Genomic DNA, 27,825 nt, shown 5'->3' on the forward strand with positions numbered 1-27,825 from the left:
TGTTGTTCTTCCGCTGTGAGTGGTGAGCAGTTATTGTTCAGTTTCGGGCCATGCACCTGACGAATTCTGGTCTTCCCAGGGGATCAGTGACGGGGCTGGCGCCACCTTGATTGCCAGTGAAGAAGCCGTCAAGAGGCACAACTTGAAGCCACTGGCCAGGATAGTGGGCTACAGCTATGTCGGTCAGTGTCTTCTCCTTTTATCCGGCAATTTGTAGCAAACTCGTTCACCTAAAATGACATTTGGCCACGCAGTGTCAAAAGCGATTCAGTGCGTGTTCTTGCCACTGGTGGCAGGTGTCGACCCAACCATCATGGGCATTGGGCCCGTTCCGGCCATTCAGCAAGTTTGCCAGAGGACTGGAGTCAAGCTGCAAGATGTGGACGTGATCGAGGTGGGTGGGACGCCTCGAACGGAGCTGAATAACCACTCGGCTCGATCGATTCACAGTTGCCAGCTGCATGGATGCGAAAGCGCAAAGGGTGTCTGGGGAAAAAGGGGGGCTCGTATAAACGGTAAAGTTCCGAAAGAACGCTCACCCAAATTGTAAAGATATCAAGTGAAAAATACGGGATGGGCAATCTGTCGGGTCAGGTGCGAAAAACTACAAAAAGTGGCCGCACCACCAACCAAAACTGCGGAGATATTGAGAAAAAATAACAGATGGGCGAACTTTCAGCTCAAGTGCGGAAAGGACAAATAAGTGACCGTATCAACGCATGAATAGATGATTCGCGTTTATTTTGTTCACTCATCGGCACTAAAGCCATCGGTGTTAAAGGGTGGACGATGTTTGGGTCTTTTAGTAAATTGAATATTTCACCCCTAAAAGGGGGTGGGTGATGTTTTGGGGGTGGGTGTTCGCTTGGAACTTTACGGTAGTGCAGGGGTGAGACAGCTTTGAATATTGCGCAGTTTTGATACAGTTCCATTTTTCTGTGCCAAGCTGCTACAAAAGCATAGAAATCACAAAAGTTGCGCTGAGCTACTCCAAAATAGCCTGAAAAGTTGGGATTCTAATGCTCCCCTAAGTTTCACTGGGGGAAAATGCTGACTTGGCATGATCTTCCAAGCAGCCCCAGGCAACGCTGTTTTTAGTGGTTTGATTGACAACTATTAAAAAACTGGCACCGAATGTTCATAAAATTGATTGATCAATCAATAATTTAAAAAATGCGGGGATCAGATATTAAAAAAACGTCTCAGAGATAGTTTTTTTACAAAATCACAGGTTCAGATTTCATGTTTTATAGCCTGTGTGTTTCCAGCTTTTCCATCGAAAACTATTACAAAGTGCCATAGAAAAATACTTACCGTAAAGTTCTGAAAGAAGACCCACCCAAAATACAGAGATAGCAAGTGAAAAATACGAGATGGACGATCTGTCACGTCAGGTGCGCAAAACTACAAAAAAGTGGCCGCACCACCAAACAAAACTGCAGAGATATCAAGTAAAAAATACGAGATGGGCGAACTTCCAGGTTAAATGTGGAAAAGCCAAATAAGTGACCGCAGCGGCACATGAATGGATGGTTTGCGTTTATTTTGTTCACTGATCGTCGCTAAAGGTATCGAACGATGCGTCGCTGTCGGAGTCAAACACGAGCTACCGCACTCCATCCATCATGCTGTCCCCAGCTTCAGGTCCCCGTGCCGGCTACGTGCGCACGGAGGCCAGGTGCTGGTTTAACTCGCCATGTTCAGGACCGTCAAGGGTTGTTGAGATGCCGCACCGCTTAAACAATGCCAAGACAATATCTTCCTGATCTTCTATTTTTCCCATCTACTACCCTTTCATCCTTTCTGTTCTTCCCATCTACTATCCCTTCCTCCTTCTCATTCGAGTCAAGATGGTAAGGTGTCTTTTTTTGTTCATAATCGAGACATTGCCAGTGTTCGCGGCCGCGAGACGTTTAGCTCCCAGGGCGTTTGGAAGTTGAAGCTAGCACGACTTTAGGGGGTGGCCGACGTTTGGGGTCTTTTAGCAAATTGAACATTTCACCCCTAAAGGGGGGTGGCCGATGTTTCGGGGGAGGGCATTCTCTTGGAACTTTACGGTATGTCAACGGAGATTACAAACTATTGGCACAAGTTGTTTTAACGGGAATTTTTGGAGCGCTATGTCTCGGAAACATCACTGGGTGCCGTCACCTTTGTATGGTTAGATTGGCTGAGCCCTCATCTTCCACTTTTCAGCCGTCTTTTTTTTTTTTTTTTTACTTTGTCCACTCGCAGCTGCACGAACTGCAGGAAAGGAAATGTGGTGAAATAAAGAAAACGTTAGATTTAAATGCACAACTGTCTCTCTGCCCAGGCTTGCTGAATTACCTTCCCAATTGGGTGTCACTATAGCAACAAAAAACGTGCCCGGCGGCCATGTCCAGGCTACGGTGGCTTTAGAAGAAGCGACAACTGGGCTAATTGGTATTGAATTTGGAACATCTTGATGGTAGTACACTTACACACGAACACTAAGAAAGGAGACAACAATCCACAGCGCTGTTTCTTAGTGTCCGTGTTTAAGTGTGCTACCATCAATATGTTCCATATGGCAGGGGTGAGACAGCTGCGCATATTGCGCCTTTCTGATACAATTCCATTTTGCTGCGCCAAGCTGCTCCAAAAGCACGAAAATGGCGAAAATTGCGCCAAACTGCTCCAGAAGAGCCTCAACGGCACGGATTTTGATGCTCATGTCAGTTTCGGCGGGGACAAAAGCCTCCCGCATCCCGGTCACCGCTTTTATCGTCGGTCAATCGCAAACACAGAAATGGCACAAATAGAAAGACTGAAACGAAGCAAGCGATAGCTTCTAAAACTGGATTCGTTTTCCGTCCGGGTTCGCAGAAACAGCCTTCTCGATTAGGCATCGCTGTGGCAACAAACATGGCCGCCGCCTGATCTTGCTGCTACCAACGCGATCAGTGCGTATCGCCGATATTTTCCCTGGTTTATTTTACGCTATCATCTGAGTTCCAGTCTATTCATTCTATCTGTTGTGGCTCTGAACAGTGACGTTAACGCAAGGATATGGTTTGAGATTGGTGCCAGATTACGGGAAGTTGGGCGGCTGGAAAAAAAATTCATTGAAATGTGGGGCCTACGACTTCGGCGTGGTTTGTCCTTGAGTGCGAAACGCGGTGCGCGCGTCTATAATCGGGTTCGTGAAGTGAATTTTTTGGCTTGTTGTGCTGTTGTAAAATGTTGAGGTGTTGCTGTGCTTCGAAGCGCGATCGCGAGCCACGGGGATGGAACGGTCGACACGAAAGTTGCGGGCTGTGCTGCGGCGCCGTGACCTGTTCAGGCAGCGCCCAATAGCTGCAGGACTACACGGTTGCCATAGAACGCGACTATAACACTTGATGTATGCAAAGTGAAATTTAATGCAAAATCTAGGTGGCTAAACATTAACGCTACTCAAATGACCATAGGGTGAACCTGCGGCCCGGGGGCTGAAACGGGTAGGCTGGTTGGGCTATGCGACTGTTAGCTCGAAGCTGCTCAACTGTTGCCGTGACTACAGTCGGTCGTACAACACAGCCTGGGATTACAAAAAAATAATTTTAGCATTAAAACAGCAAAAAAAAAAAACGCCACAATTGCGGAGCCCTTAAAGGGGGCCTGAGATGGATTTCAAGGGGTTTTTGTTTGTGTCAGAAATCTACTCTATAGTTCTTGTAGAAACAAGTCCAAAAATAGTAAGCATATTCGCTCACGCTAACAAAAGTTATTACCCCGACGAGACAGAACTATTTGTTGGCTCGGCGGCTTGCGATGACGACATAGTCCGACCTCGTCCGAGGCGACGCACTCATTTCATGGTTGGCCGCCGGAATGTCCGCGATTTTTGACGGCGGCGGTTTGGTTTAGAGCGTCGTCGTTACCATGGTTACTTCAGCGAGTGGGTCGCACATGAGACGACGACGTCCTTTTTTTTTTTTTTTTTTAAGCTACGTTTTCAGTCTTTACGGACTTTGAGTAGGAGATACTGGTGATTGCGGAAGTCGACCTTGCATGCGCGAGAGTTTCCGTTAACGGTAACTTATTTTTACCGTCGCTACATAGCGATACAGAGGCTAGAATTTCTACCGACTGTAGTAGCGAGCCCCCTGCGCCGGCGAAATGTACGCTCGCGTTTTGATTAGATTACCGGAAAGTTCCGAGTGAACGCCCTCCCCCGAAACATCGCCCACCCCCTTTTACGGGTGAAATATTCAATTTACTGAAAGACGCGCGCCCACCCCGTAAAATCCATGGCTTTAGCGCCGATGAGTGAACAAAACAAACCCGAATCATCTCTTCATGTGTAGATGCGGTCACTTATTCGTCCTTTCCGCGCTTGACCCGAAATTTCGCCCATCTCATATTTTTCACTTGATATATCACTGTACTTAAATTTGGGTGGGCGTTCTTCCGGAACTTTACGGCACAGCAAATGCGCTGTGCTCTGCGCTTCATGCAAGCAATCTTAGTTGATGTTGTTTACTACATTCTTGCTAAATGGTGATCAGGAGCACGATAAATGACAATTTTTTTTTAGAATGAGCGAGCGAAATTTCCGCCCCTACTCCAGCTTCCCACGCTTCCAATGGTTCAGATGCCTTTATGAACTAGCATAGCTATTTTATGCTTTCAAAATCGTCTTGGGCAAGGTAATATAGGTAACTGCGGAATCATTACAATATATCTTATTCATTTTATATCGAAATATTTAGCGGTGGCGTGAATTCTGGTTAATGCAATACTTGGTCCTAATTCTTCCCACTAGATGGCGGCGTCAACGTCATGTTTTCGATTTTTTAAGCTCTACAGTAGAAGTATACGGCTCTTTTAAAAAAATGTATTGTATTGTGAGAGTTCAATCTAAGACGTCTATGATTCAAGCCATTTCAAGCGTAAGCGAACAGTTCTGGGCAACAAACGTTTGTGTCATTTGCTTTGCGACAAATTCGCCAGATGTCGCTACTCGGCAGAGCCGGTAAGCCGGAATGCAGAAACCGCAGAGTGCAATCCTTTCGTTTTCAGCGGCAAACGGCTACTCTTGCTTCATTTAACACGGTAAACGGTAAAGCGCGCTAAGGACACTAGGCAACAGGTTCATTCAGAAGGCCGGTGCAGCAAACCACACTTTCCTGCGATCATGACTTGATGGGAAGCAATGAAATGAAACTCTTTGGCAGTTGTCATTACGGGATGAGCATGCTCTTGCCGTTGTCGCGACCGCTGCAGAGAATCAGCTGCGACAGCGTTTGGGCTTGAACTGATTTATTCAGCCCGCGTGAGCGCACTTGAGCGTACGCCTCATGATCACGAGCAGTGCCCGGCGTCGTCCAAGCGCTGCGTGCGGAGCTCCTCCCACGGGGCGGCCTCTCTCGCATCCACCGTGGTCCCACGTAATTCGCGCCAGCAGCGCCAAATCCTCCCCTAGTAGTACGTGGCCTCTGAGAAACGTTGCATTAATCGCCATGGCAACGAGTGGCGAGGGGGGAAAGGGCGTTTGCTGACGTCGCGAACGCTGCTGACGTCATTCATCCCGCGGCAGCCAGGCCGTGCCGCCGCGCGCCGGCCCCTGAAACCGACGCTCGTCCAACTTTCGCGTCTGTCGCCGGTCGCTGCCTCATGGGCCGCTCGGCAATGGCACCAGGCGCGAAAGTTGGTCGAGCGGCGCCGATGACTCGAAATGGCCGCCGCCCGTCATTTGTTATGTGTGCAGTAACGTGTTTAATAATTGAACGAAGAAAACATGTAGGTAATAGTACGTTTTCTGGTGTCAAATTGTTGTCTTTGTGGTGATAATAATTGGATTGTTACACAAACATTATTTTTGCTATGCATTTATTCAAAATTCATATGAGGACGTCTTTGATTCGAAGTCATGAAAACACATGTACTACACCAATATATTGCACATACATTTTATGTACACAGTATTGGACTAAGCAAAAATATGACATATGCAAATTTAGGCATACAACATTGTACAATAGGGAAAAAACGTGCTACATACACATTTACAATAGCACGGTTAGGCGGGCTAGTTGGTATTCTGAATTCATGGCTGTAACTTTTGCGCAACTTTACACGATGACAGGTACAGGTCTTCGAGTCCCTTTTTGTATCGGTCTCCGTCTAAAGGTGCGCAAAAGTTACAGCCATGAATACACATTTAGGTACACAATACTTGATTACGAAAAAAGAACTTCGAAAGTTCTAGTCCCTTCACAGATTTTTTTTTTTTTCGCGCACACCGCGGCGGGAGAAGAAAAGAACTTGAAAGTTCCACTCAATGTATACTTATTTCTTGGGCTCACCTCGAGACAGGAGTGTTATTTAGACATTAAAAAAATTCGTTTCAGTTCAGAGACACAATACAGTGTAGACCATTTATAACGTAACCGCTTATAGTGCGGGACCGGATATAACGCGGGTTTTCGTGACCACCGGTTTGGCTCCCATAGAACTCAATGCATAAGCATACCGCTTAAGATGCGGTTGGCCGAAGCACCATACCGTTTATAGTGCGGTTTTTCGGCGGGTCTGCTCATCGATCGGCGCAGGGGGCATCGTTTTGGGGTAGCAAAAGAAAAAAAGAAATGATGAAATCGGCCATCTGACGCAGCGCGCACCCCTTGCTCTCTAACTTCGACACAGAAGCAAAAAATAGGCACCCTTTAGTTCGCGCGTACGTGATAACCACAGCTGTCCTTGCTTGATGCACCTCGGAAGATAGCGACCGGCTCCCCGTCCGCGCGTGGCAAGTTATTTCTATTAATCGTGAACCGCATGGCTCGTTTTCGCACATCGGCGTTGCGCGTGCGTTTTTTTCATGCTCGCGTCTACGATTCCGCGCTCGCGGTGGCTTCTTCGCGTGGCAGTGGGAGGAGCCTGACGACTTGCACCAATGGAAAGACGCGCACCTAATGGCGGGAGATTCGAAGCGCTCTGAGCCGGCTAGCCGCGCCAAAGGTGTTTAGGCTAAAGTCCCTCGATCAGATGAAGGGACTTTAGTTTAGGCTTACCGCCGCGGTATTTTTTGATGGGCGCTTTCACAAGCAGCGTGGATGGCAGTCTATATTCCACTTTGCGGTCACATTAGCAGCTCTTTTCTTGCATGAGTATCTTCGCTTGCGCCTCGTGCGGCATTTCAGCGAGCGGTTAGAAGTGCTCGCTGGAGCTGCCTGCACCGCTTCACGGCCAGTGCCGACGCCATGTTGCCGCCTCTTACCGCGCCGCACACATTACGTCAGTTTACGCGCCGGCGTCGCCGCGCTTGCGGCGTGCGCTGCACGTTTTCGCGAGGAATCGCTCCATGCGGTTCACGCTTTAGAACGTTGTGCAGATAAGCCACCGCTCTTCCCGAACAAGCGAGCCGCGCGAAGATTTCCACCACCAGTACGTTGCGCTGATAAGCAGCCGCCTTCGGCATCGTGAACGCAAGGTGGGGTAAAAAAAAAAAATCCCGCTGGCCTTTCTTATCATGTCCTGCGGCATCTTCATAGACGCAAAAAACGCAGCCATGGTCTTTCAAAACACAAACACAACGGAAGTTAAAGCCGCACTCGCCGTTTGTAAGACCGCGCTTTTGCAATGTGTGAGACCCGGCAGCAGCGGCTGATGTTAAAAATAATACGAAATAAAGACCCTTCCTTCGTTTTTAGGCGCTGTGCGTTTGGGTGATAAAAAATTTAGGATGACTTGAGAGGTAGGTGGCGATTTGGTTGAATTCGCGCACGTTTTGGTTATAGTGCGGTACCGCTTATAGTGCGGATTTTTGCGGCTCCCGCGACATACGTTATAAGCGGTCTACACTGTAATTGGGAATCTATATGTTAAAAGAAAGCACGCACACGTATGCTTCAAGCCCTGCCTTTCGGGCGAGTTAACGCAAAATCTGAAAGAAAGCGTTGACCCGCCCATTAACCTGCATACACTTCCGAGAAATCATGTTCACACCAACAAAATGCAGCCATAAAAAACTGTTGCAACACAATGACCGCACTGTAGACACTCTTTGCTGGATTATATCTACGTACAAAAACAATGCCCAACCATGTGCACGTCGTAGAACACAGAACACAAATCGAACGCACCCGTCTTTTCTTTGAATGGCGCGTGAATTAACAGTCTGCTTACCGGGGGTGGGAGGGAAGGCGGGGGGGAGAAGACACCCAGAAAAAAAAAAAGAAGCTTTCCTGTATTTTAAGCCGCTGATATCGGCCAGGTTGTTACAAGCAACCCTCTAACTCGCGTCTGGGCAGCGCCTCTTATCTCATCCTGTCCGATACGGCATGACCATTCTAACTTCAGAACTATGGAACACCAAACCCATTCGCGATAAGATGACAAGGCGCGGGCGCGCAGTTTAGATTGAACAGCAAAGCCGGCGATGCTACTTGGTTTTATTTATTTTTTAATGAGCGAAACGCTTGCAATGGCGGCTGAAGACAACGCATGTATTTCGGTTTGGCCTTCCTTTGCTTCATGTGAAAATCGACTTGCATTGAACACCGCGGAGTTACGTCAGATTTTTCGGAGCTCTGAAGCAACGCTTGGCAGTAGTTTCGCCGCAAATATACGTTTTGGAGCAAGACGGGGGAGGAAAAAATGCTTAGGGCGCAGCACCTCCACGCCATCAATCGATGTGGTAGTATGTACGCCATGAAAGGCAAGAAGCGCGTACAGTTGAGCTTGCCTTCTTTGTGAGCAGGTGCGTCGTGATGACATTGGATGGATTGAGGAGAGTCACCGGAGGAAACGTCCAATGAAGTCGCAAACCATCCTCGACTTGGGGCCCAAACCTAGACTCATACCTGCTGCACGAAACAACAAAAAATACCTTGATAAGTATACTGAATCGACGTTCCAGCAGTTACTAAGGCAATCATCAAAAAGCGGCAATGCCACCACAAATTGATCTTGCGAGCAAGTGTGTGCGTGCCAAAGACACGTTTACTTCTACTAAAACTTTGCGTACCTGCACAGCTGGGATATATTTGCACATTAGTTTCCACTCCAAGACGAGTGACATGTCTCATTAACTTCACGTTACATGCGCGAATATTTTGAAAACAGAAGAGTGCAATCAGTCGGCTTTTAAGGAATTCACTATAACTTGTACAAAGCTAATTTGCTTACCTGTCGTCTTTGGAGAAGGCGAGAAACTTGGTCCAACTGTACCGCCCTGTGTTGCTGCACCACAGAGCTGCGCAGGAGTGGTAACACTCCTTCCTCCGCTGCCCCATATTTAGAATACATTCGAATGTATTTTATAATGCAGCGAAACTTTCCGCCCGTGGAAGCGTTTAGGCAACCCGCGCAACCCTTCGCACGCCGGCTCGCTCACGCACGAACCGAACTGGCCCGCCGTGCGCGCCGAGAGAAAGAAAAAAAAATATTGGCGCCGGTGAGCTGTTGCGCATGCGTGAGGAGGCGCGGAAGCGTTGACGGTGTGGAAAGAAAGAAACATTGAGGGAAAGAGAAGGGCCACGCCGCAGCGCCGTGCCGCTAGGAGCGCCACAATTTCGGAAACCGAAACTAGCCAAAGTCGCCGACCAGTGCTCCTCCTTCGTCGTCGGCGCGGCGCTCCCTTGGCGCGCCGTTCGTTACCACCTCTGAAACAACGTCGAGGCTACGCTCGAAACACAGATGGTGCAAAGAATCCTTTCGGGTACAGCGTCCAAGAAAGCAAATGCAAAGAAAACTGATGATACTCTAACACCAGACACGGAGCGCTGAGCGATCACGCTGGCTGCAAGCGTCGTTGCTCCTGCTATGACTCCTGCGCTCACTGTATCCTTCCGCCGAGAACGGAGGAGCGTCAAGCCCGGTTTGGCCCGGTGTGTAAGTGCTTTACACTCCGGTATAAAACAAATATGTGTGACTGTGTAAAAGCACCCACACACAAAATATGTTTTTTGTAGCTTTCTGATGTTTTTATGCTCGTAAACAATTGATTAAATCAAGAGCGCACAAACACGTCACGATTAGTTCAAGAAATAGCCGTTGCGCTCCGATACCATCGACCCCCCAAAAACCCCCATCTCAGGGGCCCTTTAAATTTGATAAGAGTTTTAGCAGTCCGTCTGTTCCGTCGTGTACGTATACAGTTACCGTGCTCACCGGGACTCGTCTGGGCATTTGGGCATTCGTAGCCGTAGGGGGATTAGTTGCCCGCGCCCCCGCGCCCTTTCGCAGGCGCGGACCGGTCCGGACAACCCGGTAACAAAGTAACCAACAGAACAGACGGACTGCTAAAACTCTCTAATGTTAACGGCAGTTTTGTTGTCAGTGTTGTGTGCAGGCGCAACACAATACCACCAGTTAGGAAAAAGGTGGTGCAGTTAGTACTTTGTGATACTCTTAAAAACTCTTTCAGGTAAGGCTGTTTGAGTGTTCTGTGTATTCAAAACTTATAGAAATGTGCACTTGACCCTGCAAATTGATGAAATAATGATTTTTTAAGCTCACAAGACGATGTATTAAATGTCTCTAACTGCTCCAAATCAAGATTCTTCTGCTCCAAAATCGAAATTTTGCTGCTCCGGAAACTGCTCCCAAATCTGTTTGGGCTGTCTCACCCCTGATATGGTGGCTTAGTGTGCTTCACTGATCTTTTTCTGTGACGTTTAGGTTACGCTTCTGGCTGGGTTCTCGTTTAGTCATTTTATCTGTTACGGGAAGTTGTGCTGCTCAAAAGACGCAGTTCATCGCAAACAACGTGGCGGCCGTGACTTCACGTGGTTTGTCCTTGAATGTGAAACGTGGTGCATGCATCTATAATCCAGGCATGTGAATTTAAATTTTGGACTCATTGCAGCGTTATAAGACACTGAGTCACTGCAGTGTTTGGCAGCGGGCTTGTGAGATGTGGGAATGGGACGGTCTACGTGCCAAAAGTTGTGAAAGTTGCATTGTTGGGAAGTGTTCAGGCGGCGCCCCATAGCAAGGCTGGTTACTATTGCACGCAACTAATAATGCATCCCAAGTGAAGTTTAATGACAGAGGCGAGGTGTCTAAACATAGCATGATGATGATGATGAAGACGATGATGCTATGTTTAGACATCTCGCAACGCCCAACACCTAAACACCTCGCAACACCTAAACATTGAAACGTCACTCAAATTACTATTGTTGTAGACATGTGCCTCCGCGACTGAAATGGGAGGGCTTCAGGGGTGCAACGACCGTCGCCTTGCTTTGCGCCATTTTCGCCGTGGCACCACACTCCTTCGTTCAATGGTGTCTGGGGTTACAAAAATAATAATTTCAGTGTTCAACTTCCAATGAAAACATTTTACGATTGCAGTTTTTTCATTTGATATTTTTAATGGCACTCTACGTTGTCTTGCAAGTTCAGCCCCAATAAAAAGGCTGTACGAAGGTAGCAGGGTTCACGCCTTGTGTTACTATGTTAGAAAAAAAAATTTTCTCCAAAGGCGGTTTTAGTGCTGTGTTCATTCCAAACTGATTAAGAAGTGCTTTGTTGCAATCGTGCCAATGCTCTATGATTTGACAGGACTGGGGAAATTGCATATAATATCTCGCTTTACATCACATATCCCCTGAAAGTTCTGTGAAAAGTTTGCTGCCTAAGCTGACCACTCTCTTGTAATCAGTGCTTTGAGATAGTAATTTAGCGGCTGTTTCTAGCTGCCAGAAATAGAAAGAGCCAGAGCAAGAGTTTTGGAACCAAACATGGGGCCACTGTTTGCTTGGTAGTTGTTGGTCTGCTCGCAGCATACAGCTCCATTCTACTAGAATGAGTGGTTTCATGATGTGGTACATAGCATAAAACTCTTTCTGCACCGGAGGAAAAATGCCCTCCATCATCCTAATCACCATCAGATTCATTTCTGTTGGAATCATCGAAGAACCCCATTGCAAACAGAAGCGTATCACGGGATTCACAACGGTTGTGAGTGTTTGCAGCGATCACAGAGGCCTTACTTTGTTGCTTTCACAGTCGTATCTGAAGGAAAAAAAAAAAAAAAAAAGAAAGACTGAAAGTAAATCGTTGTCATACTGAACATGTACCATAATAAAACTAAAATTGTGGTTTTAAAACTGCCTACTAGGTAGCAGGACGTCCGTGAAACTATTATGGGAGGTCTGGTTAATACACCTCTGAACCTGTCGGTACTGTGCTATTGATGCTGAAGGGGCAGGTAGTGCCCCAATAGAAATGCTAGCTTTCAGTGAGTGGTATTTTTGGAATTGACAAGCATGTACAGTAGCTGACCGATTTTTCGGACCTGTATGGAAACGAAAAATAGTCTCAATAAAAGAGCAGCCGGAAAAATCCATGAGTCATTACTGCTATGAGACAACTGGGGGTTCCTCGGTAAAGTCCGGAATGTCCAGCAAGCCCGAATTTTCGGAGTCCGAAAAAGCGGTCGGCTACTGTACCATTGTCCACCTTGCTGTTAAAACATGGACTACAGAATCTGAACCATGTGTACATATGTTGGTTTGATTTGTTCCTTTTTAAGGTTCTTGTAGGAGCGATACAACACTCAGTATTATCTGTATGGTTAGCTCTAATTAGAGTCACCTCACGCTCCCTGCAACATCAGGTTTCCTACTGTAGGTAGCTCCCCCGAAAATTAATCCAATTATCGTTTCAATTATCAATGCTTTTCAGTCCATCATCATTAGCTCTGTGAAAGGCATGCACTGCAGCAAGTGGTCCAAGATAGGCCCTCCCCAGCATTCAGTCGCATAGATGATTGGGTAGCTGTGACTTGACACTTTTGTGCTAATGACAGAATCACTGCTTTACAACAATATCTATGATCTCATTCATTCCCTTGTATGTAGGACTTTTCAGTGGTGCATTGGACTGAAAGTTGTGCGGCAGATGGGCAGATGAGATCAAGAAGTTTGCGGGGATAAATTGGACGCAGTTAGCACAGGACCGGGATAAAGGGAGATTCATTGCCCTGCCGTGAGCATAAATATGGTGATGATGATGATGATCGGACAGAAGGTCTCCTCTTCCCGCCTTTTCCCCTTCCCGGTTAGCTTGACCGGTGACGGTTCCTGTAAAGGGACAAGGGAGGGGTGTGCTGTCCACATCCTTTGACATGCCCCGCTACCAACTAGCCCAAATGTCTATTCCGGCAACTTGATTTCTGTGGATGGGAGCAAAGCCGTGGCGTGATGCACACCCAGTGGAAATGGGCGATTTGAAAGGCCCAGCTCGGAGAAATAAAACGGGTCCCTGTGTGCCCTTGCTGGTGTCTGCAGCCCGAGTGTTGGCCAGTAAAGCAGTGGCACCCGCCACGGTGGCTCAGTGGCTAAGGCGTTGCACTGCTGAGCACGAGGTTGCGGGTTCGATTCCCGGCCGCAGCGGCCGCTTTTCTGATGGAGGCGTAAAGCGAAAACGCCCGTGTGCACGATATTTTGGCGCACGTTAAAGATCCCCAGGTGGTCAAAATTAATCCGGAGCCCTCCATTACGGCGCGCCTCATGGCCGGCGTTGCATCGGCGCGTTAAACCCTACAATCAATCAATCAGTAAAGCAGTGGCCCCCTTCTGTCCCTGTCCTCTCCCACCAACAGGTGAACGAGGCGTTCTCGTCGCAGTTCCTGGCTGTTGAGAAAGAGCTCGGCTTGGACCCGGCCAAGACCAATGTCAACGGAGGCGCCGTGGCGCTCGGACATCCCGTCGGGGCCAGCGGGGCCCGCATTTTGGCTAATCTCACGTACGAGCTGAGGTGTGTACGTGTGCTACGATAAGCGCTTGCATTGACACTAAAGCTTTTGCTGTAAATTTAAATTGTGTATGCCACCCGCCGCGGTGGCTCAGTGGCTATAGTGTTGTGCTGTTGAGCACATGTAGGACGCGGGTTTGATTCCCGGCCGCGGCGGCCGCTTTTCTGATGGAGGCGAAAAGCAAAAACACCCATGTGTACGAGATTTCGGCACATGTTAAAGATCCCAAGGTGGTCAAAATTATTGTGGGGCCCTTGACTGCGACGCACCTCATCGCCTGTGTAGCGTCGGCGCGTTAAACCCCTACAGTCAATCAATCAATTAATGTATACTTCTGTTTAGTGCTTTCATGCAAGGCAGGGTGCTTTCTAGTCAGTTCTGTCAGCGCAAGTTAAGTGCTTGATGAGCGCAATTGCGAAGCACATTCGAGGCGCCCCAAACAAACGAGGCATCCAGATTGAAACAAGGGTTGTCTACCTGTTCAAAGAAAAAAATTTCTCCCACCTCCCCTCACGGGAACCCCTGTGTAGATGCGACGCATACGTGGTTCCGTTGTTGTTTCCGTTAGGTTGATTCTCCCATCGCGTGAAACATGCCGTGAACCCCCTGCCACGGCTATGACGCAACACAATCCAACACAGTCCACTTTAATCCAATCCAAGCCAGGCCAATCCAATTGAATCCAATCCAATGCCCCTCGCGAGAGAGTGTTCGCTATCGGAGAGGAGAGGGGGTGAGCGGCGGAGAGCGCAGCTCGCGCGGCGAGGAGAATGGGGGAGGGGCGGACGACGACGACGCCGACGCTGCATGGACAAGGCGAGTGTATGAGATGCAGTCGCATCTAAGTGTTGTGGGATACGCCTTCTTTACAGGCATTTGCACACGCTGTGTTCAAATCTTGCCAAACTTTTTGGCAGCACCTTGTAAGTGCCCTCCTATTTATCTCTCCCCTTGTAACTGCGTGCTTGGGTGTTCAATCTTTCACTGAAATGTTGTTTCTCGGCGAAGGATATTCATTGGCATCATGATAGTAGGCCACAATAGTGCCTTGCTCTCCCGTCAATTGTTAGAAAGCTGGCATCGCTTTATAGTCCGTGGATTTATACCGTAAAAAAAAAGAAATGTAAAGGAAAAAATGCTTGGTTTGTTGTACCTAATGACAAGCATTTTTGTGTTGCATATATTGTATCATGAAACTCTCGCCCGAAATGTGTATCACCCGCAACCATTTTTGTATGTGAAACATATGTTTAATTTTTTTCTTAAGATTATGACAACGTTTTTATGATCTAAAAGGACCTCCGACGTAACAAATATGGAGTCAGAAAAAAAAACACTGGGTGCTAGCCGCTCCATATTGCAGTTGAACAAGAAAGCTATCTTGATTAGCTTCTTTTATGGGGCAAGTTAAGACGAAAAAGTAAAGTTTGTATTGCTATCATTTGTAATGACAACAAAATTGCACAATTTCGCTTCCCTGTCGCTAGCCCGTTCAGCCGCCAGGCTCGATGCAAGTTACACGCATAAACAAGACTTTTTTTTTTAGCATGCGGAAGTAGATGCTGCCCTCTCTTTTTTAATTTTTGAAGGTCTGGGAACCTTTCTCTGTCAAACCACAAATTGCGAGAGTAAAATATTGTTTGAGTTCTTGCTCCTCAGCAACATTTGGCATCAAAGGGATAAGCATATTCTTTCTATGAAGATATGAAAGCAGGCTTTGAACCATGCAGTGTTGTCATGGTGCCTCTTGTGTGTTTCTTGGTCAGTCTGCGATGTGGATGACCAGTATGTGGTTGCTGAGAAGATTGCCAACACTTCCCCATTTGCAACATGGCTACTTTTGGAAAAATTCTGCCTAGCAATACCACACAATGCATGGGCCATGTCTGATTAATTTGAGTTACAATGCTACACAGAATTTTTCCAAAAGTAGCCATGTTGCGCCTTGTACCCTGCATTTGACATCCTCCCGGCTAGCAACCCGTGCCCGTTTCCTCTACCGCGCCATGTCGGAGCCTCTCCTTCTGATGCCGCGGTCCGTGGAATGCAATCGGCTTTCACCATGGCAGAGTTCCTGGCTGCGATAGACCAGGCGAAAATTCGGTCATCTCCCGGCCCAGACGGCGTTACGTACGAGGTTTATAAGAACCTCGACGATCCGGCCCTGAGCCGTCTCCTCGATTCCATCAATGAGGTGTGGCTGTCGGGCCAAATACCAGAGTCATGGCTCCGGGCAGATATCGTCACTATACTGAAGCCAGGCAAACCACCCGAGCATCTCCCCAATTTGCATCCAATCGCATTAATGTGCACCTTGTGGAAACTGTTGGAGCAAATGCTGGCTACGCGACTTCAGTGGTGGATGGACACTTACCGGTGGTACCACCTGGCACAGATTGGGTTCAGACCCCGTCTGGGGACAGAGGATGGACTTGAGCATTTATCATCAATGGTGCTACTGGGCGGCCGATCTCACAAAGTGCGGACGTTGCTTGCAATGGACATTCACAAGGCATATGACAACGTCAGCCACAGTGCTATCCTGGAAGTTCTCCAAAGCTTACTTGTGCCGGAAAAGGTCCGATCTTTTATCCGGACCTTCTTGTCTAAAAGATCATTTTCAGTACGGATTGGTGGAGCTAGTTATGGCCATTTTATGCCCGTCCGTGGAGTGCCTCAGGGATCGGTGATTTTAGCCTTCCTCTGTAACGTAGTTATGCTGCCGCTTGCCTGGCATCTTGGCTTTATATCAGACCTACACCTCCTGGTGTACGCGAACGATATTACAGTATGGACTCCACCCTGACCTGTCTCGGCAAGCCGCGAGCCTGCAACAAGCTTTAACCGACACACAGAAGTGGTGTGAATACGCTGGTCTCTCGCTTTCAGTCGAGAAGACAGCCCTTCTGTCCGTGGCCAATGCTTGGGGCCGTCGTAGATTGGAGATATCCCCGATCGCGCTACAACTATCCGGCCAGCCTGTGCGCACTGCTACCTCTCTTCGCGTGCTGGGATTGGAAATTTCGTCGTCAGGGTCAGCTGCCTCGTGGCTTCGATCTGCCCGCCAACAAGCAGGTCAAATGCTACACCTTATCCGACGCATGTCACAAAAGGCTGGGGGCTCCTGCTTCAAAATAGCCCGACTCTTAGTGCGGTCAATACTTCAGCCTCGACTTATCTATCAGGCTCAATTCCAGCATATGACCCAAGTGGAGTGGGCCCGACTTGAATGAATTAATAGAGCTGCAATGCGGACAATCACCTTCCTCCCTCAAATAACGCCCATACCATCTCTTCAGGCAGAAGCTCAACTGAACACCCTGGATGAGCTTGTACATCAGCGCCGCTCCCCGCCAGCACAAACTTAATTTTGTTGCGGAGGCAGCGGCGTTGGCAATTTACATGGGCCGTCCTCTACCTGCCTTTCCAGCCCACCCTGTAACTAGGCCGCCCTGGCAATACCATCAAGTGACCGACAACAGGCCGCTAACTAGATTCCACAGTCGGTCGACCGGGAACGCAGACGCGCAGGCCTCGGGCGCACCATTACGAGCGGCTGCGAACCAGCCCCAGGTTGTAGAGGCATTTGTAGACGCTGGGGCCCAAGACGGCGTTTTAACTACGGAGATCCAATGTCCCTCTCATTCAGAAGCGAACCAAAACTGCACTTATGAATCACTTCGCACCTGGCCTTCTATGCTGGCGGAGCTTACAGCCATCCGGGACGGACTGCAAGCGCTACTACCAGCACTTCAAGCCCCTGGAAGTTTTACTGTACAAATGTACACGGACTCAACGGCGGCCATACGGGATTTGCGCCGTGTAGCCTCCAACTCGTCCGTTTCAAGAGAGATTCATAAACTGCTGGACACGTACCCCTGCCCTCTCCGACTGTCGTGGATCCGGCGTAATACTATCACCGCGCATATTGCGGCGGATACTTCCTGTCACCTCTCCTCGGTTCCACGACCGCTGCCCTTGCTGGCAATGGACCCACATGAACAATTTGTCCAACTAAAGGAAGATCTGCGTCGCGCCACACGCGCTCTCATCCCACCGTGTGGAACAGACCTTCCCAGTGGGCTCGCTCGCTGGGAGGAGGTCCTGCTGCGTAGACGTCGAGTTGGGGTGTCCCTGTCTCCTGCGGTAACCCGGGCGTGGCCACCACGATACCATGCCCCGTTTACCAACACCTGCCCCTTCTGTACGGTTCCTGCTGAAGACGCCGACACCAACCACCTGCTATGGACGTGCCCTTCCCTGAGTGCAGCGAGATCCAGACACCTTCGCGGCACAGGCCTGCATCCTGGGAGACCTCCTGATCTGCAACGATGGCTGTGGGGGCCCCACCACCGCTGTCTTCTGGATTTCCTCCGGGAAATGGGTACCAACTTGTACCTCTAAGCCTTTATGCCAAAGGGCATACTATCGCCAAAAAAAAAAATGCATTGTGTGGTAAAGCCTACTTTGTTTGAGATTGTACCAGCTACTCTTTGAAAAATGTGTTTGCTACTTTGTAATAATGCTTGCCAATGTTCCCGGCCGCGGCGGCCGCTTTTCAGATGGAGGCGAACAGCAAAAACGCCCGTGTATGCGAGATTTCGGCGCACGTTAAAGATCCCCAGGTGGTCAAAATTAATCCGGAGCCCTCCACTACGGCTCGCTTCATCGCCTGAGTTATGTCAGCGCGTTAAACCCTACAATCAATCAATCGATCAATGAAACCAATTAGACGTAGCTCATGCATTGTGTGGTATAGCCTACTTTGTTTGAGACTATACCAGCTACTCTCTGAAAAATTTATTTACTACTTTGTAAGAATTCTTGTCAATGTGCAAAGGTAACAATCCATCTGCAGATTGATTATTTAGACACCAAGCTGAAAGGTTCAGTGCAATTTTTTTTAGAACAAACCTAGCTTAATATTGGGGTTTAAAAAAAAAATCTTTCAGCTTTCAACCGAGGCACTACTTTGTTCTGACCAGTTTTATGCATCGTTGATTAGTGTTTTGTATAGTCTGTCAACGGAAAGCAGCTTACAAGCAGTGACAGAAAATTTTGTCACGGACAAAAATAAAAATTGAATTTTACGGGATATTTTTGCGTTTGTTCGTGTTTCTGACGATTGCTTCCACGCTTTCTCTGCTTCCTTCACTTGCAGGAACCGCAAGGGAAAGTACGCCATTGGCTCGGCCTGCATCGGCGGCGGCCAGGGCATCGCCGTGATGATCGAGAGCATGTGATGCTGAGGAAAAGGTTCAGCATGATCAGAAGAGGCCTGAGCAAAGATGCCAGTGCAAACACCAGCTCACAAGTGCTTGTCACACAGTATGCCACCCCGCATCAAATTAGTCGACAGCTTGGCATTTGAAAATTTGAGCTCTCGCAAGCTTTTTTCTAGGCTTTTTTTACAGTTTACAAAAGAGGAGTGGATGTATTTTTCTACAGTACAGAAACAGTATTTTCTAGGCTTTTTTACTGTGGTGTGTGTGTTTTGCAGGTTAGGCAGACATGCACTTTGTTGTTGTTGTCACATAAACACGCTTGCTCCAAAATAATCATCTGTGCCTTTGACTTACTGCGCACAAAGCTTGGCGGTGGCCTGTGGTCTTGCAAAGTGGCAAGCCAAGAGTGAAAGTCCTGTTGGACGTGGTTTCCAGGCTGTATTAATGCTGGAAGGGCAATGCGATGGGACTTCTACCTCAAGAAATCCAAACGCCAGTCACCGCAATGGGAGGCCAAGGAAATAAAGTTTGCGTCATAGCTTGTTTCTGGCAAGGTGAAGATCAGGAGGAGGGGGTGGGCATGGGGGGGGGGGGGGGGGGGGGGGGGGTGGGGGGTATTGCCGTGTTTGTCCATTTTGAAAACGTCCGTTTTGCATCCGTTTTATTGTGATATACTTCCAGTTGTAGGTGGGCTTTGGGATGACTTTTGCGAAACTTTTCTCGTAAACACATTTTAAATATATTTTAAACTAGTATCTTTTATGTGTTTATTGTTCCGCCAGCAAACCAACAAAAAGGGGAAGAAAAATCATCTGCTCCGAGAAGCTGCCGCTCATAGCTCTGCCGTGCTTGCGTGGCATCGCATCCGGGTGTTCGCTTTTAGCCAGTCAGGGCTTGCTCAGAACGGACACTTTTGAAACGGACACAAAACGGACAATACACGAGAATACCTTCCCTGGTCTCTCCAATGTGTCCTACAGGACTGCCCAAAATGGCTCCAGAGCAGACCTGTATTTTTTTACCTGTAGAATTAATTCCTATTGTGAGAGCTGTTATTGGCTGTTCATGAGCTGCTTGGAATTGTAAATAAGGGAGACCAAGTGCTTGCGTAAGGCTTAGTTATGCTGGAATCGAGTGGAAGGAAATTACTTGACAATCGTGGCCAGCCATGTCGCTTGTGTGCAGGTGTGCGTACAATACTGAGCTGATCGACCAGATTTGAGGGAAATCTCCAAGGTGGAGTAAGTTTCTGTGAAGTTACAGGGCTATCCTGGACCAGGACGAAGTTTTCTTCAGCTGCCAAGTTTCTGAGGAAGCTGTACAGCTTTCCTTTGTAGCCATATGGCTGCACTGAGGTGGATGTCAAATTTTTCTTCACACAATAACTGAGCTGTGTTCATCAGTATGGCCACACAGCTAAGTTGTTACATGTGCTGTGCAAAGCCCATGCTACTACGGGACCTGTACAAGTGCACATAGGCCATTGCTCCATTGCCAGCACACATATTGCTGTTGTGTTTTTCAGATGGCAACGAAAAATGAAAACACCCACGTGTTGAGATTTCAGTGCACGTTAAGGATCCACAGGTGGTCGAAATTAATCTAGAGCCCTCCAGTGCGTTGTCCCTCGCAGCCCAGAATTGTATTTGATGCTTATGCGCTTGAAAATTTGCAACGGGGAAAATGGGCTATCTTTAGCAATTGGTCATACTTATACTGCTTGTATTGGGCATGCCTGGTGGAGTGATCAACTGAAATGGTAAAATCGGTGTCTTTAGTGTGGATTTCTGCTGTGCTTGCACTTTATGTAGTAAAGTGCTTGCTTGTTAGCAAAATTTTTTTCATTAGCATGGCCGACTAGACGCACTGGAGCTTTTCTGACGTCCGTTCCTGAGAGCATCCTTCTGCAACCTGCCGTGTACATGCTTAGGCATAGTTCTTACACCAGTTAAAATCCAATTGAGTTTAGTGGCCATTGTGGTACCGTTCGTCACGACGCCGCCGACTACAGGCAGTTTTTGCATTTTGTGAGGCAGCCAACCCTTCTTGAATTCACAGCGCAAACAGGGACGACAGGTAGAGTGAGACACACTCTTCCTGTTGTCCTCATTTGTTGTTTGCACTGTGAATTCAAGAATATAAAACACCAACTCACCCAAGCATCAACATTGACACCTGCCCACAAAAGTTGGTCATCTAGTACATGACCTTGGCACTGTGGTCTTGAGCAGAGTTGAGCTATTGAGGCCACTTGACAGCTGGTTACGTTAAAGGGGTCATGCAAACAAAATACAAGTTTGTTTTATTCGAAAGGTTTGGTGTTTTGTAGTGCCCCAACACTTGTCCGGCACCAAACGATGGTTTATTCACTGAGAAATTAAACAATTTAAGCCAAAATTTTGGTTCTCCCACTAAACTGTGTTTCGTGACGCCTGCATTGACATATCCAGAGCAGGTGTTCAAGCGAACATTAGTGGACTGTTTAGTCTGCAGTGTACTGTGGAATGCCTTTTTACCGTAAGTCCTCCTATATGGCAGCACCCTACTGCTCAGGAGCGCTGTCCACACTTGCATCTGGCTTGTTTTTGTTACGGTAGGTAGTAATCGCTTTGTGAAACATGGGGTATGCTCGACAAACAGTGTCACGTAAGCCAATGTCGCTTATGCCAATCAGCCTGTGTCACATAAGACAACCCCAAAGCGTCAGACTGCTGTGCAGTACCAACAGCAGTACGCACTGGTACTTCTATTCGTAACTTTCTTTGTTTACCCCACTGCTATAAAATGAGTATGCATAAATTTAAGTGCAAATAGCTGTTTCTGCAAGCCTATAAGCTGGAGTTTGCTTTTGATGGCCTAGGCCAATCGCACGGCTGCCCATAACAAGGTTCTAGCGCAGGAAAACGAGCTAGTGGGTCGCATAGCCATTTTCTTTTTTTAGATGCGGCTGCATCTCATTCACTCGCCTTGTCCCTCCATAAGGCGTTGTCGTTGTCTGTCCACACCCCTCCCCCATTATCCTCGCCGCGCGAGCTGCGCTCTCCGCCGCTCACCCCCTCTCCTCTCCGATAGCGAGCTCTCTCTCACGAGGGTCATTGGATTGGATTCGATTGGCTTGGATTGGATTAGATTAAAGTGGATTGTGTTGCGTCATAGCCGCACCACGTCGCGTCATAGCCGCGGCAGGGGGTTCACGGCACGTTTCACGCGATGGGAGAATCAACCTAACAGAAACGACAACGGAACCCCCTATGCGTCGCATCTACACGGGTTCCTGTGAGGGGATGTTGGGAGTAATTTTTTTCTGATTATATAGCCTATTTGAGCGTAGTTTGCGTTAAAAGTAAAAGTGATGTCAGAGTTATTCCAACGAGGCATTCTTTCAAATCAACCACACTTACATTTTGTCTGCACGGCCCATTCAAGTGCAGAACATAGGCGAAAACAAGCAAAAAAAGAGCAGGTCTTCAAGCAATGCTTCCCAAATTGCCACACTGAGTGTTATCAACGGAGGCTTTGTTTTTGAGGTAAAGTTAAAACCTTCCGTCCTGCAAGGGGCCTTAGTCTACGAGAGTGGCAGCTTCCCAGGCACGAAGAATGTCTTGCAACAAAAATTGATGCAATTCCAGATGTTTCTGAAGGTAACTCTCCGAGTTTGGCCCCTAATAAGTTGCCGTTGTAAAAGCAGTTGTCAGGACAATTTTTCTAGCAATGCAAAATACTTGCCCCTTTCTTTGGATTCGGTCCAGAATAAGCCAGCAAAGCCTATGGCGTAGCATCCAGGACCCAGAGTGGATGACAGGTTCAACAGCGCACTTGTTTTTTTTTTTTCAATCACCTGAATGGTAAAACTGTGTACAGGCATGATCAGAGGCGCGTTCAACTGCGAGTAGACCACGTGCTCCCATCAACAGTGGGGCTCTTCGATTTAGTCTCGGACTCGCCGCTGATAGTCCGCGGGTAGTCCAAGGATTCCCCGAAGCCATAGGGATACATGGGAAAATCGAATCGAAGGAGTTTGCAGTTAGTCAGGGACAGTAAATCGAAGATCCCCAGTGACTGGCAGCACATTTGTTTTCTTACGATGGGGCCGTGCGATGGCACACGGTTTGCACGTGCCGCGAAGCTTCCCAGTTCGCAGTGCATTTACTCATCTTTGCAAGAATTTGCACAATCGTAAAACAACTGCTTTAATTCGCCGAATGAGTTACAGCACACCGCGAAACTCTCTCAATTGTTTAAGTACAAATTTTCTTTCATTCGATACAGTGTATACGCAAACATTCCTTTGGGTTCTCCTATTAAATATGTGCACGTATCCTCCAGCTTAGCAAAAGAACACAACCTCTCGTCACTACTCACACTGGCAAGCAATAGGTTTCTCTGGCTTAATAAAGAAAGCCCAACCGGCATTCTCTCCACCTCGTTTACACGCTCGTTCTTCTTGGCTAAAGAAAGCGACAGAAGCTCCTCGTTGCACATTGCGTTACAGAAAGAAGAGGTGCTGCAGTGCTGGTCAGGCATTTATCGGCAAGTGTCGAGGAGCAGAACCCCTCGCAGTGGTCTCCATTTGAGCCAGCGGAAAAAAGCCTTCAGTGGAGCTATCACAATTACTGCAGGGACAGCACTCGGTACTCGAAAGCATCGTTATTAGTTCGAAATAAGTGCACCGTACGTACTGGCAGACTCGTGTGGAAGGCTACACTATTTTCTTGCAATCCAAAAAGGAGGAAATATGTCCTAAGGAGTGACAGCAGTGTCAGAAGTTGGTTCTGTGGGGCCGTATCGTAGTGATGTGCATTTGGGTCAAAGGGCGAGGTTTTTTTTTTTTTTTAATCAGCTGAAAATGCGGCCTGGTCGCTCTCCAAACATACCGCAGGGTATCGCAGCAGGTCAGTTGCGAGCAAATTCAGTGAATCTCTTTTTAAAAAAATGGCAATAACCCGCTGACACAGGCAAACAAAATGCACTGTACATGCTAAGCCCCCAAACAAGTCGTGCTTATTGCAAACCGTAGCCGCCAAGCACACCTGGCCTTTACACAAGGCAGGGCCATGCACCACTCATTTGAAACCAGAATTACTCGGCCTCCAGGGTCTTGCCAAGAAAAGGTTTATATTTAGCCCCCCCCACACCAACCCCTGCAGGTCGGGAGATCGTTTTTTTTTTACAACACTGGAAATCTTCATGCACTTTCACCAACTCATGCCACCACAGTTACCCAAGCTCGCGATATGCTTTCGCATGGCCTATTAAAAAAATAAAATTGCAAGCAATGCCAATATTCTTGTGACATGTTCGGCCCATCTTAAAGATCTCGGCAAGATGCAGTGTTGTTTATTTCAGCCTCAGCATGAAACAGAACAAGTGATGAAATAAAAGAAAAACCTTTTTTCCCGGGTGAGACAGATGGGTAACAAATTTTCGGCAAGTTACTCTGACAGCAGTCCTGCGGGAATGGTGAACTTTGAAAGCGCGGGATAAAAAAAACAAAAAAAAAACCATACGTTGAAAATAAAAGATTAGTTTGGGGGAGGGGGGGGGGTTACACAACACACGCAAGAGGGGGAGAGGGTTAATGAAGAGCCGATTATCGGATTATACTTTTTTTTTTTCTTCCTGGGCCACGACGAGGATGAAACCGCAACGTCACCCCCGAATCGCGCGGCTGGCTGCCTGTGACAGAGAGCACGTGACACACGGAGGTTGGGACAGACTACCAAACAAACGTCCCTTGAAGACACTGCTTTGTGGAACGCACTTCTCCGCACCGCGTCACCCGTCGGAGCAGTTCGGTGACCACATCTTGCTCTTTTCTTTTCCGAATTGAAAGCAGTTCAGCACACAAAATCCAAGGAAACGAAGGCGACGCACCAAGTCGCAGCTGCGAGTGAATAAGTCACTGGTGACGAACCAGGAGAGCGGGGGAACGGGTGGGGGACATTTGAGGACGGGAAACGACGACGGCGAATGAGGCTGAATCCAATTGAGTCTCCAAAGGTGTAGGCACTAGCACTTGGCGGTGGTGCAGTATGGCAGGCGGGAAGGTAGAAGAAAAAACATCAGCCATCGTTGTGATAAGGACAAAACAAAAGAAAAAAAGGCGTAAGAGAGGAGAGCTCGGAGGAGAGGCCGCAGGTGCTTGGAGTGTGGTGGATGGGGAGTAGTAAGTCTTCGTGGGGCACCGCAAGCTGGTTTCTCAAGCCACCGTTTGTTCGTGGGCCTGCGACTCGGGCGGTTTCATTACGTCCGGCAGCTCCGGCGGGCTCGACAGCGGCGTCACTTCGAGCGGTTCGAACTTGCCCGTGTCGGGGTCTCGGAACGCCAGCCCCACGGTCGCCGGGGCTTGGGCCTTGGCCGTGCTGCTGTTCAGCCCGTACTCGGTCAGCACCTTGTTGTCATCCATGCACTGGTCGTCTTTGTAGAGCACCTGATTCTCCGGTGCGACCTTGGTTATTCCGGCAATCATCTTTTTCAGTTCGCGCACCGAAGTGGTTTCTTTGGCGTCGAGGAAAATGGTGGTTTTTTTCCGTCGCACCATCAGAAACACATCCATCGCTGCAGAACTCGCCGTGCGGCCGAGGCTTGGGTTCGATTGTAGGGAAAAGCAGCGTTCTTTTCTTCGAAGGCGAGCTAGCCTCTTCGTCGCACGCACTGCCCGCTGGAGGGAAGCGCTTCTTTTTTCTTTTTTTAGAAGCGCAGTGTTACCGCTTCACAGCCTCCCTTTACAGCTTGAGGCCACTACATTTAGTTAAATTTTACTTGCATCGTAACAACAAAACTTTCTGAAATATGCATACAAGTTACGTTAACAAAACCTTTTTTACTATTTATATTCCGAAAGGTTGTATGCATAATACACGCTGTTGGTCAGCAAATGTTTTGAAACACTTGACTAAGACTTGTAAAAAAAATAACTGAAACTAAAAATTTTAAGTAATGTGTCATAATTTATTCACAAATATTTTATACAAAACATTTCGTAATTTTTTTTGTGTGTCAACGCGTGCACGCTTGCACCGACGCCAGCTGCCAGGTTCGCTGTCATCTCCCATAGAATCGTCGTCTCCCGCTCCTGTGGCTTGCAGCACTTGCAGTCTTCGCGCTCGTGCACGTTTGCCACGCTTGTGAAAAATTCGAGCGCAGCGATGAGCAACGTCGTTGGGGACCACGTCCTTACGAATGGCCAAATGCCGCACGACGTTCACGACAACGAAGAGCTGGAGGACGACTCCCTGGAGACGTTCCTGTTCACTTCGGAGTCTGTCGGCGAGGGCCATGCCGACAAAATGTGCGACCAGGTCAGTGACGCAATCCTGGACGCTCATTTGAAGCAGGACCCCAACGCCAAAGTCGCATGCGAGACGGCCACAAAGACGGGCATGATCATGGTGTTCGGAGAGATCACGTCCGACGCGGTGGTGGACTACCAGCGCGTGGTCAGGGACACGGTGAAGAAGATCGGCTACGACTGCAGCACAAAGGGTTTCGACTACCGCACGTGCAACGTGCTCGTGGCCATCGAGCAGCAGAGCCCCGAGATCGCTGCCGGCGTGCACCAGCAGCGCAGCGAGGAGGACCTCGGCGCCGGCGACCAGGGCCTCATGTTCGGCTACGCCACGGACGAGACGGACGAGTGCATGCCGCTGACCGTCGTGCTGGCGCACAGCCTCAACAAGCGGCTGGCCAGCCTCCGGCGCGACGGCACCTTCCCGTGGGCGGGCCCGGACTCCAAGACGCAGGTGACGTGCGAGTACTACTTCGACCACGGCCGCGCCGTCCCCATCCGCGTGCACACGGTGGTGGTGTCCACGCAGCACTCGGAGGACATCTCGCTCGACGAGCTCCGCAAAGCCGTCATGGAGCAGGTAATCAAGTGCGTCATTCCGGCCCGCTACCTGGACCGGCACACGGTGTACCACATCAACCCGTGCGGCAAGTTCGTCCAGGCGGGACCCATGGGCGACGCCGGCCTGACGGGCCGCAAGATCATCGTCGACACGTACGGCGGCTGGGGCGCCCACGGCGGGGGCGCCTTCTCCGGCAAGGACCCCACCAAGGTGGACCGGTCGGCGGCCTACGCCGCGCGCTGGGTGGCCAAGTCGCTCGTCAAGGGGGGCATCTGCAAGCGCTGCCTGGTGCAGGTGTCGTACGCCATCGGCATCGCCGAGCCGCTCTCCATCACGGTGCTGCCGTACGGGACGTCCAAGTACTCGCAGAAGGAGCTGCTGGACATAGTGAACAAGAACTTCGACCTCCGGCCGGGCGTCATCATCAGAGAGCTCCAGCTGAAGAACCCCATCTACCAGAGCACTAGCGCGTACGGACACTTTGGCCGCAAAGAATTCCCTTGGGAGGTTCCCAAGCAGCTTGACCTCTAGCTGGCACGAGCCTGCCCCCTTCAGTCTGCTTCTGCATTTATTCACTTTGTTATGTTGATATTCCTCATAATAATCTCATTCCCGATGTTCCTTGCCCCCATTTTTTTGTGCGAGCGGCATTGATAGCTCGCAATTGTGGCATTACTGTGATTTATTATTGTCTCACCCGATTTGTGGGCATCCTGATGTAACGAGCGTGAATAAATTATGTTATACAAGCGTACCGAGTGTGTGTATGCCAGTTCATTTCGATGGCGATGAACAAGTGCAGTGCACTGTCATGGCTTCGTAAGAACTCTTTTCTCCTGTCTGTAGAACTGCACGAATAGGACTCGCTGAACCCAGACAAGTGTCTTTTGGCAAGTGACGGGAGCGTTTGGTGACGGAAGGAATGAACAGCAGACTACTGGTGTGACCAGCACTTGGCACTTTTGGGGGAACCAGTGTTGCTTGTTTTGATTTCTGTTTCGCACACAAGTAGGTCTTTATCAAGTTGGACAGTTTT

The 27,825-nt window shown here is 48.7% G+C and overlaps 2 protein-coding genes and 1 pseudogene across 2 annotated transcripts in view; 2 read left to right on the forward strand and 1 right to left on the reverse strand.

Moving 5' to 3' along the window:
- Nucleotides 1-19,272, forward strand: part of Yip2 (yippee interacting protein 2) — a 35,849-nt gene extending 16,577 nt beyond the window's left edge. Inside the window, exons 7-10 of the mRNA XM_077693575.1 lie at nucleotides 80-182; nucleotides 297-394; nucleotides 13,562-13,716; nucleotides 18,876-19,272. Coding sequence (XP_077549701.1) covers nucleotides 80-182; nucleotides 297-394; nucleotides 13,562-13,716; nucleotides 18,876-18,957 — 438 coding nt within the window. The 3' untranslated portion in view covers nucleotides 18,958-19,272. The remainder of the gene's footprint in view (nucleotides 1-79; nucleotides 183-296; nucleotides 395-13,561; nucleotides 13,717-18,875) is intronic.
- Nucleotides 19,273-23,104: 3,832 nt separating this feature from the next.
- Elob (transcription elongation factor elongin B) lies at nucleotides 23,105-25,633 on the reverse strand. Its single transcript, XM_077693576.1, has one exon. It carries the CDS (start codon nucleotides 25,493-25,495, stop codon nucleotides 25,139-25,141), a length of 357 nt encoding a protein of 118 aa, XP_077549702.1. The 5' UTR covers nucleotides 25,496-25,633; the 3' UTR covers nucleotides 23,105-25,138.
- A 345-nt stretch (nucleotides 25,634-25,978) lies between these two features.
- On the forward strand, nucleotides 25,979-27,543 carry LOC144162863 (S-adenosylmethionine synthase pseudogene; annotated as a pseudogene).
- Nucleotides 27,544-27,825: the final 282 nt, after the last annotated feature.

This window comes from Haemaphysalis longicornis, unplaced genomic scaffold (assembly GCF_048455015.1).
Source record: "Haemaphysalis longicornis isolate Haplotype H1 unplaced genomic scaffold, Haemaphysalis longicornis Haplotype H1 scaffold_12, whole genome shotgun sequence".
Lineage (NCBI taxonomy): Eukaryota > Metazoa > Arthropoda > Arachnida > Ixodida > Ixodidae > Haemaphysalis > Haemaphysalis longicornis.

Coding starts and splice junctions, on each gene's coding strand:
- Elob (XM_077693576.1), bottom strand. CDS start 25,495: ATGGATGTGTTTCTGATGGTGCGACGGAAAAAAACCACCATTTTCCTC.